At 59.5% G+C, this 11,483-nt stretch overlaps 1 protein-coding gene across 1 annotated transcript; it reads left to right on the top strand.

Moving 5' to 3' along the window:
• Positions 1-4,991: 4,991 nt before the first annotated feature.
• Positions 4,992-11,198, top strand: ZIC5 (Zic family member 5). Its single transcript, XM_059466470.1, is given in 4 exon segments — positions 4,992-5,323; positions 5,325-5,394; positions 5,397-6,279; positions 10,744-11,198. Coding segments are annotated over 4 exon segments (1,740 nt in total).
• Positions 11,199-11,483: the final 285 nt, after the last annotated feature.

The raw sequence follows: 11,483 nt of genomic DNA, 5'->3' as shown, positions 1-11,483 counted from the left end.
GAGGCGGCACGAGGGGAGAGCAATTTCTTGTTTCCTCTGAACTGTATACATCGCCTTCTCCTTCTGACCCTTTTCCCGAGAGGCGTCACCGCCCTCTGGGGAGGCTCCGCGCCCCCTTTCTCCCTGGCAGCAGTGGGTGCCGCGGTGGGGGCGCAGGCTGCGGTGGGGCCGGGGGCTCTGCAGCGGGAGGATGCGGCTGGCGACGGCCTCGACGGGAAAAGAGGCGGAAGGACCCACCGGAGACGGGTGTGTGTGCCTGTGAGAGAGAGAGGAAAGGGGGAAGAGGGTGTCCTTCCCCCAAAATTCAGCCTTCCAGCGCAGGTAACGGGACGAGGTGCGGGCGAGAGGGGGAGTGTGGCCGGCCCGCAGCCTGGCGAGAAGGGGCCCGTTGAGCAGCATCACTTGCACCGTTGTCTGTATCACAGACACTCATAAATTCAACAAGCTCATCAACAGGATATTAAGTTGCAGGTTAGCTTTGATGGTGCCGATCCGAGCCACTTCTAGGCCGTTCGACCTATGACCCGTGAAGACCACATGTGTTGTCCTCTAGCCTCCCTCTGTAAAACACACACTTCGAGACAAAAGTTCTTTGTCAGGCTCTACCGGCAGAGTAATGTAAAAGAAATAGGGGAAATAATGAAAATCTGAGCCAAAGCTGTAACTTTTAAACGCTAAAAAAAAAAAAAAAAAAAAAAAAAAAAAAAAAAAAAAAAAAAAAAAAGAAGGAAAAAAAACCACTAGGCAGGGACAGAAGGAAGAAGCACCTCGCTTTCGTGCCATTAATATTTATTGTTTCTTCAGTTGCACTTGTATATGTATAAACCCCCGCTCTCGGCGGTAATGCCGTGGGACGGCGGCGGCCAGGAGCAGTGTAGCATTTTTTTTCCAGGACGGGAACCTCGGCCGAGCGGCAGCCGGTGCCCCTGCCCTGCCCAGCTGCGGCTGAGGGACGCGCAGCGCCGCGGAATTTGCGCGCCCTGCCCCACTGCGCCGCTCATTCTACAGGCAGCACAGACCCGGCGCAACGCCCCCGAAATGGGTCTGCCGCAGCACTGGCGGCCTTTATTAGATGCACCTTTTTCCATCTGGAGATGCCCATATAAACGATAGAGTCAGGGGAGAAGCGTCCCAATAAAGCGCGATGGACTCTGTAATACAATTTATGCTGTCATTCATAAATAACAATGCCATATGGTAACCATATTGCTTATACAAGTAAAGCCGTCAAAGTGTCACTATTTGATTTATCTCAACAGCTTCTTCCAACGGTGACGTTCAGAGAGAGGGGAAGTGGGAAAGAGAGAGAGAGCAGAGCAAAATTTGGCCTGGGTTTCCTGAGACCGCCTCTTTCTTTCTTTCTTTCTTTCTTTCTTTCTTTCTTTCTTCTTTCTTTCTTTCTTTCTTTGGAGAGACAGATAGATAGATAGATAGATAGATAGATAGATAGATAGATAGACAGATAGATAGATAAGATTTTTTTTTTCCTTATTTTGTCCCTAACTGAGCAAACCCCAAAGGGGATGGCCCCTCTTTCCCTGGCGATGCGCGCACTGAACACGACAGCTCCGAAACTTATGCTCCTAAATCCCTGTTCCAAAGGTGCGGCTGGTCCCGGCCCCGACAGCCCCTAGCCCCAGATCCTTGTGACAGCCTCAGGTTCCCGCCTGGACGCACGGAGCGACGACATTTGGCATAGGAGAAGTTTAATTTTTAAGAGCGTAAGCTATCCATCAGCTGAGCCCCTCCACAGGGATGGGGTGGGGAGTCTCACTGCCATATCGCTACTCTCTTTCCCTTTCGTGCCTCTGGGCAGCCTCCCGCTCCCGGCCGAGGTGCCGGCGCCCCCGTGCAATCCCCCTGACGGGACGGTGGCCAGGGTGCCGTGCGTCTGTCCTGCCCGTGTGGGTCCCCACGGGGCTGTGCCTCGGGGCGCTCCGTCCCGCTGCGGGCGGACTCCACCTCCGATGGAGCACGTTCGGGGAGGGCACCGTGCCACAGGCTCCCCACGAGCAGCAGAGCAGCCCCACGGGCGTGGAAAGCCACCCGCGACGGCTCGGGAGGAGGGCAGGCTTTGCTGGCGTGTTTGGGGAGCCTAGCAGCTCTTCCCGGGGAAAGCGGCAATCGCGCTCCCTTTCCAATGGCTCCCCAGAAGAATGTTTTACACCTTATAAAATATTGCTCCCCGCTCCCTAACTATCAATAAGACGTGCATTAAGACGATTGTTTGTAAATGGTGTTCATGATCATTAGCATACATTTACATAATGCAGCTCACAGCACAGCGTTTTACGGTTAAACACCTCCTAAAGCCGATAGCCCGAGCTCAGTTTATAGAGGAAGCTTTACGAAATAAATGTGAAGGCTTCCAGGCTTTCACCCCGCCTCTGCAGCCTCCCCCGGTGTCCCTTGGCAGGTTTGCCGGCGAGCGGAGCCCCGCGGGAGGGCTGTGCAGCCGGCTCCGCCGCGGGAGCGGGGCGCGTTCCGACCCCCGACGGGGGCTCTGGGGTTGTGGGGGGCTGTGGGGGCAGCACAGCACGCCTCCCCTCTGCTGCAGCCCGGGGGCAGCGGCAGCGCGGGCCTGAGCTGGTGTCGGTGAGTTAATGGGCTTTAAATTCTTCATGGCTCTTCTGGAGCTGGCAGCGTCCAAAATTGTCCCTGCGCGGGCAGCCACCTTCTCTGCCCGGCATTTGCAGCCAGTCTAAAAATGAGCGAATTTCCACGTGAGTCTCCGTCAACCCCTCCCTCCCCACAGTCACAGGTCAGCTGCCTATTAGCCAGCTATAAAATAATTCCATATTTTTATGGCCTCTCATAAAAGAAATTGATCGGGGTGTATATTTGAATTAAGACATATTAAATCGATGACAGATACACATCACCTGCGTTTAACAGGAGAGGAACAGGGAGGCGTGCAGAAGGTTCCACGGAGCTGTGATATTTGTTGTTCACCTCCACAGCATCTCCCATCAAACCATTCCATCTCTGGACCTTGCTCCAGCAAGGCGCCCAGAATCTGGGGAGGAAGAAGGGCACTATTTGGCTGGACGTGTAGAAAATACATGTGTATAAATACCCGTACAGACGTATGGCTACTTTGCGTGAAGATTTTACTGTGCAATAAAACCATCGAGCAGCCGCTTTTAAAACCCGGGGATCATTTATTCCCATTCCTTGCCTTGCAGCATCACTGAAACCCCGACGGCGGCCACACTAGCCGGGAGCACTGGCTCGTCTCCCGTGGGGGAGAGAAGGGAGGGGACCGGCGGATCTCTCTCCCCCTTGAGCTCCCCCTAGAGCCTCTCGCCCCCCTTTTGGCAGCCGTGGGCCAAATCCTGCGAGTTTTCCCCCCGCGAGAGGCAGAGGAGGGGGAACCTGGAGCCTGGCCCAGGAAATGCCGGACCAGCACGGCGCTTCCTTTGAACGCGGCTTGGCACGGGGAAGCGGCCAAGACGCACAGATGTGGTTTCCTCAAGGGGATTCGGTGGCCGGGGAGAGCCGGAGGTGCGTGTGGGTCCACTGGCGTCCCCTGCCCCGTTTCGTCTCCCGGAGAGGAGGAGGAGAGTCCCTGGCTGCCCCGCAGGCAGGGAAGGGCAGCCAGCTTGGCTGCACTTTCCAGGAGCCCGGGAGCTCAAGGCATTCCCAGGGGCACCAACAGCCTAAAGAGAGCAGATGACATATCAGTAAAAGCTACTTCTCCCTCAGAAAAGTCACGACAATGCTCCTTTCCCCTTTTGGCTCGCAGGGAAATCCCGGCCTTGCCTAATCAACCCCCTCAAAGGGCAGCAGCATCCTTTGTACCGAAGGGCCAGTTTCGGCGCTCCGCAAAGAGCTTCGCTTTCGAGGACCAGCACACCCCGCACCCCAGGGGCGGTCCCATCGCTGTCCCCGCCCGTCCTCTACCTCTGCCCCCTTGCAGGAGAGCTCCCACTTTTCCTGTCTTTTCGTCTGGTGCAGCAGCTCGGGGCCGACTCATGCCAGCCGGAGACTCCCCCGTTTCCCACCCTACCCTTCGGACATCCGAAGGAGTCGAGGAGCCTTTATGCTCGGGGCCAGTAGCGCTGCGGGGGTTTAATCTCTATTTCGCCGCTGCCGAATGAGGGCTGGAGGGGATGCAGCTGCCTGGACACGGCTGTGGGACCGCCGAGGGGCGTGGGGCGGCTCTCCCCGGGATGCCCCGGGAAGCCGCTGCGGGAGGAGGGAGTCCCAAAGCGGCAGCGAGCGCAGGCTCCCAAAACTTGGCTCTAACATGTGCCATTGCCCCCCTCCTCCTCCCCTCCCCGCTCACTCGTTTATTTTCTAAAGGAAAGGAATCCCAACCCCCGCCGTCTTCTTTTCAGGGAAACTTTGGCCGCCTTCTCCCAGCGGTGCCTTGGGCATGAGTACGCACAGGCTCGGCCTCGCGTGGGCGTGGGGTTGCGCACATTGTTGCAGGAGGGAGCGCTTTCCCGCCTCATCCATGAATGAACGCGGCCCTCCAAAAAAAAAAATAAAAAAGATAAGGGAACTGAGCACAGAGCAGGACAGCAGCCGCGCCGCCAGGCGAGGAGCGAAACCCCACGGCCCCGCAAACGTAAACACGGCGGAGCACCTGAGCGGGGCGCCCCGTCCGGTGCCCGGGGAGCGGAGGCGGCTGCTGCTGCCCGGTGCTGCCGGCGGGGGGCGGCGGGGGAGGCGCCGGGCGCGCCCGTCGGGCCCCGGGAAGTTTTGCGAGTGCAACTTCGGGGGGCGGTGCGGGGGGGCCCGGGGGGGCGGCGGGGGCGGATCCCCGCTGCGCCGGCGGCCTGAAAGGGAGCCAATCGCGGGGCCCCGGCCGCTGCCAATCATCGCCGTCCGTCCAATCCCTCCGGCGCGGTGTCCGAGCCGTATTCCCCAGCGCGCCGCCGAAGTGTGGTGAGGGCTCTGCCAATCGCGGGCGGGCAGAGCGGGGCCAGGGATGCGCGGCGCTCGGAGCGCAGACAAAAGAAGTTAAAGAGCCGCTTAATATATACATGTTTTTGAAGGCGGGTAAAGGGAAAAAAATAACAACAGCGAGCGTAGATGGGCTTGGCTGTGTCGTTATGGAGCCCCCTTTGAGCAAGAGGAACCCGACACTGAGATTAGCGGATTTGGCAGCGGCTCAGCCCCATCCTCACCAGAACATGACAGGCTTCCCGGGGCTGGGGAACCACCACGTCCACCCCCACCACGCGGCCCACCTCCACCCCGGGGACGCGGGCGGCGACCCCGGCGGCGCCCTCACGCCGCTCGGACCCGAGCACATGGCGCAGCCCGCCGCCCTCAAGCTCACGCCCGAGGCGCTCACCGCCGCCGCCTTCGCCGCGCCCGCCGCCACCACCGCCGCCGCCGCCGCCGCCACCGCCGCCGCCGCCACCACCGCCGCCGCCGCCTACGCGCCTCCCGCCGCCGCCCTCCCGGGATACCCGTCGGGGGAGGCGGCGGGCCGGGACTTTCTCTTGCGGCGGGAGCTGCCCGCAGCCGCCGCGCACGGGGCGCTGGGCGAGCAGCACCCGCCCGCCGGCTCCCCCCACCTTCCGCACCCGCCGCCGCACGGCGTCTTCATCTCGGCCGCCGGCACCTACGGCGCGACCGATGGGGCGCACGCCGCCTTCCCGCCGCCGCCGCCCGGCGAGCAGGGCGCGCCCGCCGGCCGCCACCCGCCGCTCAACGGGCAGATGCGTCTGGGGCTGGCGGCCGCCGCCGCCGGGGAGCTCTACGGGCGCGCCGAGGCGCACTACGGGGCCGCCGCCGCCTCCTCCTCCTCCTCCTCGGCGCTGCAAGGCTACGGCTCCGTCAACCTCAACCTGGCGGCGGCCGGGCACGGGCACCCGCACCACCCCCATCCCCACCACCACCACCATCACCACCACCACCACCATGGCCACGTCGGGGCCGCGGCGGCGGCCGGGGCCTTCCTGCGATACATGCGACAGCCCATCAAGCAAGAGCTGATCTGCAAGTGGATCGACCGGGAGCCGCCTCCTCCACCTCCGCCGCCGCCACCGGGCGCTAGGAAGCCTTGCTCCAAAACTTTCAGCACGATGCAGGAGCTGGTGAGCCATGTCACCGTGGAGCACGTCGGTGGGCCCGAGCAGAGCAGCCACGTGTGCTACTGGGAGGAGTGTCCCCGTGAAGGCAAGCCCTTCAAAGCGAAATACAAACTCATCAACCACATCCGAGTACACACGGGAGAGAAGCCCTTCCCTTGCCCCTTCCCCGGCTGCGGGAAGGTCTTCGCTCGCTCTGAAAACCTCAAGATCCACAAGCGGACTCATACAGGTGGGTTGTTCTTCACACCCCCACCCCCCCTCCCCCCAAGGGTTTCCTTCCTTTATTTTTTTTTCTCCCCTTTCCTCCTCTTTTCCTCCTCTCCTACGCACCGCCGAACATGTGACTTTTTCATGAATAAGTAATTCGGCAGCACACGGGCCACGCACACACAGCTACGTACACGCACCCGGCCCCTCTGCCCTGCACACACGTGTCGCGTCCCCCCCTCCAGCCCCCCCTTCACCTTGGGCAGCTCCCTCCCCACCCCCACCCCCTCCGCTGCCCACCTCCCGCATCCCGGCAGCACCGGATAAATACACCGATTAATAAATAACGCGGAGCCGGGCGAAGATGAGCAGCAGCCCCTGCGGAAGAGCGAGGAGAGGATGAGCGCTCGCCCTTCCCCGCTCCCGCCGCCCTTGTCCGGGGCGCTCCGGGGGGCTCCCCCCGGGATGGGAGGCGCTGCGCTTTGCCCCGTCCCCCCGGCACGCCGGAGGACGGCGGTTCTGCCCTTCCTACCGCTTCTGTCGGCGGGGACGGAACCGGGCGGGTGCCGCTTGGCCCGGCGGAGATGGGGCCGCGGGGGCTCTTGGGGGCGCAGTTCCCCTGCGCTGCGGGCGGCGGTGCCGGTGCTCGGGGCTGCCGGTGCTACCGGCGCTGCCGGACTGCCCTGTGACCAGCGCTCTGGGGCTGCCCCGCTCCGGGACTGTCCCTGCTAGCGGGACCAGCGATGCTGCCGGGTGTGCGCCCCGCCCTGGGCCAGCGATGTTGCGGAACCACGGGGGATGCTGAGGGCGCTGCGCTGCCGGGGCTGCCCGTGCCGCCGGGTTACCGGAGTGCCGCCGGTGCCGCGGCTCGGGGCGCTGCCTGGGCTGCTGCCGCCGGCGGCAGTGCCCGCGGAGCCGGGAGCAGGGAGCGAGGCGGGGGAAGGCTCTCACCGGAGGACGCTGCCCTCCCTTTGTGGATCTGAGAAGCAAACTTCAAAGTCGCCCCGACTGCTCGGCGGGGTACGGGAGGAGGGAGCGGCGCCCCCGGAGAATGCCTCGGGGAACAGGCGGGGGCCCCTGGAAGGGCTTGGGGTGTCTTTGAGCCTTTTAGTGTTTTTTATTTTTCTGGGTTTGGTTTTGGTAGTTTTTTTTTTGTTTGGGTTGGGTTTTTTCCTCCACTTTCTCCTCATTCCTCGCCACTCCCGAAATACGCATTTCCATCGGGGTGTAAAATACTGCCGAAAACGAACGAAGCCGGGATTTATAGTGGCAGACAAATATTATTCCTTGGAGGTTACTTAAGGAAGTGGAGTTGCCGTAATTGCTTTCTTGATTTATTGTTTGCTGCTCGGGAAGAGAAAAGCGGCGACCGTACAACGTGTTGTTCCGATGTAAAACCAAATGGCCCATGGCTGAAAGGATTATAGATTTTTATCTCCAGAATTTGTCAGGCACGAGCCCGTGTGTAGCAGCGGAGCCCTGAGGATGCCTGGCGCTCTACACCCCGAGCCGGGCATGGCGTGTGGGGGGAGATTCCTCCGGGGGAGAGGAGGGGGCAAGGTCTGACACTTTTTGTTGTTGTTGTGTTAACGACACCGCGGAATGAGTTAGCTGGAGGCCCGCGGTTTTGTCATCTATTCGAAAAACTAAAGTTCACCGCGGACTTTTCTGGGCTCCGCAACTCCTTACCCATCTCAGCTCCAAGGGGCAGGCGGGAGGGAGGTGGGAAGAACTCCGGGAGAAGCTTGCGTGGAGGCAGAGAGGTTCAGCCGGGAAAAAGAGCCCCCCACCAAAACCCGAATTCGTATCAGGCACAGTTCGCAGCTCTTAGATGAGGTCGAGCATTGCCCCGAGGCAATGCGTGGGACGTGGCTTCTTGCAAAGAAAATTTGGAGAAGTTTTCAGCTTGGGGCTACCCGCAGTCCCCGGGAGGATGTCTGTGCGTGAGCCCACGAAGAAAGGCTCTATCCACGCAGAGTGGATAGATGCACTCTATCGTGGCACCAAAGCAGTCCTCGGGGAGGGGGGCAATATCCCACCCCTAATGACAGCTCTGCCCATGGGAGGGCAAAGGCGACAGGGGTCTTTCCCTACGTATTTCTCCCCACGCCTTCGAGTGGACAAGGGATCCTAAACTTTCTGCCCCTTCCTATCAGATTAATTACTCATTTTGCCGCTTCGGCTTTGACTTAGTCATGTGCAGCCTGGGAGCAGGAGAGATTTACAAACTATTCGTATATTATGGGCGTTTGGCGCGCCCGGGGGAAAAAATAATAGCAACATAATCGAATCATTATGCGATTTTGCATGTTTCTGGTAATTCTTGAGGAAGAAGAGTATTTCAATAATTCAGGAAGCGTTTGTTGTTTAGGACCTTCCCCCCCCCCCCCTTTTTTTTCTTTTATTTTCTTTTTCCTCAGAAGCATCCTCCGGGGGGCTGCACAGCAAGCTCTGCAGCTGCTGCCCTGTTCTGGGGACAAATCACTATTCCCAAACCCGGTGCATTCCAGGGGGAATCGGGACCTAGTCCCTTCTGCAATTTTGCTTTCTCCTTGCCAAGGACGATGCTCAGGATGGTCAAGCTTCCTTCCAGCGATTCCTAGACCTTCCAAAAAAGTGATCCCAAGCCCCATCTGTGCCTCTCCCCTCCACCCGCGCTGCTGGTGCCAGGAGGAGTGAGGGGCGTCCGGCATCTCGCCCCCTTCCGTGGGTTGAAACCACCTACAAATGGTTAAACTCTGACGTGGTGGCCTCGTCAGCACAACGGGGACACACCGGGACCTTCGCCAGTCCTGGACTTATGGGGAATTTGGTCGTGGCGATCTGGAGTCTGGGGAGGGTTCCCACGCGTGAATCCGGGTGGAAAGGCACTTCCCTAAAACCCTGAGGGAGTGGACACGGTTTGGTCCAGCTGGTTGGAGCATTACTCAGGGGGCTTCGGGCTCTGCCGGTCACGGCCAGCAGCAGGATGTGTGAGCCTTCAGCCTTGGGGTGACACAGTTAGAAACTGCCCAAAACCTCTGAGAGATTTGCTTTGTTTTCCCAGGAAAATTAATAGTAATTAATGAACAAACGAAGTGACTGGAAGCTTGTCTCAGGGGTGTGCGAGGTTTTCATGCACTTAAAACCCATGAAGCACAATTTAATTTTTTTTCTCCTTTTTTTTTTTTTTTTAAGATAAACCTTGCACTTTCTAGTGCTACCACATTGGTGGTAGGTGAGCCGATTTCAATTGAACAAATTGATGCATAAATAAGCTGTGGAGGTGTATGTTTCTATAGTAACAGCCAAGAAATTGCTTCTAAAAATAAAAATAGTTTTCTTAGTCCCATTATTATTTTAATAAATAATAAACGCGATACGATCTTGCAAAGGGGAGGAGTAGTAAAAATCGCTTGCTAGTAAGGAGAAAACGTCCACCGAGAGAGCTGCTGGGTTGTTATTTCTGAGCCCTCAGAGCAAATCCCGTCTGAAAATACACATCAGCCACGTCTAAAGGGACTCAAGAGTCGCGATAGTAATGACAAAGATTATCAGGGCAGGTCTGTCTGTGCTGGACTCCCGTGTAGCACGGCAGAGTGAGAAAAACTCGCTGCAAGAAGCTTCCGTACAGGGATCTGCCACTTTTTTATTTTTCCTCTGGTGTCTCAGCAAGAGGCATTTACCCAGCCCCATTCGGGATCTGCGAGGAAGGGTCTGCTCGGAGCTATGGAGAAGGACATGGCCATAAGCAGCAGAACATCTGTGTTCCAGGGCGTGCTGCAGGAGACGAGCGTGTGTGAGAGAGCTACGCCAGGCTAACCGCCCCGGGCTGATTTTCACAACCCCTTTAACTGTTAGGCAATGTGTAAAAACTCTTCAAAGTACATCATCCGCACACGTTTAGACCCAAATTTGCCCAGGGTGAGCAGCTACTCTGCCTTCATCTCCGATGTCTGGGTTGGTCCCCCCAGCTTGCAGGTTCCCAGTCCGGGCTGCGGGTGCTCCCTCCTTTGTGTCGGGATGCTTAAACAGGTGTTACTTTTATTTTCCCCAAACTAATTATTCCTCCAGCGCAGTGCCCATTGGGAAAGGATTACGCAGGAGATGTGCCAGGCGAGCCAGGCTGCCGGCGAACGCCAGCCCTCGCAGGCAAAGGCATTGAGAGGTTTTGTTTGGGCTCGGTCATTAGAGCGGTAATGAAGGGTTCTCGTGTGCGAGGGGAGCGCCGCCGAGGGCAAACAAGGCCGGGGGGGCCCTGCCGCCGCCAGCCCGGGACTCGGGGCCCGAGGGCTGCCAGCGACGTGTGACAGGCAGCAAAACACGGGGGAAAAGTCGGAAACCTCGGGCGTGTCAGGACTGTCGCGAAGGGGGAGGAAAGAAGGGCGAGGGGAGGAAAAGGAGGGAAGGGGGATGTTTACCCTCGCCGCTCGCCCCGCAGGCCGCGCTGCGGAGGGGCTGCGGGCAGGGCCGGTGACGGTGCCGTGTGTCCCCTGTGTCCCCGCAGGGGAGAAGCCCTTCAAGTGCGAGTTCGACGGCTGCGAGAGGAAGTTCGCCAACAGCAGCGACCGCAAGAAGCATTCCCACGTGCACACCTCGGACAAGCCCTACTACTGCAAGATCCGGGGCTGCGACAAGTCCTACACGCACCCCAGCTCCCTGCGGAAGCACATGAAGATCCACTGCAAGTCGCCGCCGCCCTCCCCGCCGCCGGGCTCGCAGGGCTACGCGGCGGCGGGGCCCCCCGACGGCCCGCTGCCCCCCGAGGCGGAGCCGGCCGCCGAGCCGCCCCGCGGGCGCCGCGCCGCGCTCTCGCCGCCGGTCACCGACCTCAGCGAGTGGTACGTCTGCCAGGCCGGGGGCGCGCCCCGCCGGGCCCGCACCCCCTCCAGCCGCGGCACCTCCCCCGCATCCGAGGAGGATGAGCCCCACAGGACCTCGGGGGGCAGAACTGCTCCTTAGGGCCGTGCCGAGCCGTGCCAAGCTGCCGGTGGCCCCGGCCCCACCGCACTGGCCCGGGCCGCAGAGGCAGCCACCTGGCACGGGGCGCTGCCGTGGAAGTGCCATCAGGTTTGACTCGCGCTATTTATTCCATGTACGAAACCCTATGGTGTTTGTATGGTAACTAATTTAATTAAAGAGACTCGGACCTTTTTCTTTTTTTTTTTTTTTTTTTTTTTTTTTTTTTTTTTTTTTTTGGTAAATAAAAGCATTAATAACGCCAGGCTGGGCCGTCCCAGCCACCCG

Source organism: Ammospiza nelsoni, chromosome 2 (assembly GCF_027579445.1).
Source record: "Ammospiza nelsoni isolate bAmmNel1 chromosome 2, bAmmNel1.pri, whole genome shotgun sequence".
In the NCBI taxonomy this organism is placed as follows: domain Eukaryota; kingdom Metazoa; phylum Chordata; class Aves; order Passeriformes; family Passerellidae; genus Ammospiza; species Ammospiza nelsoni.
Note: the sequence above shows the minus strand (reverse complement) of the source record. Positions and strands in the feature narration are given on the sequence as shown.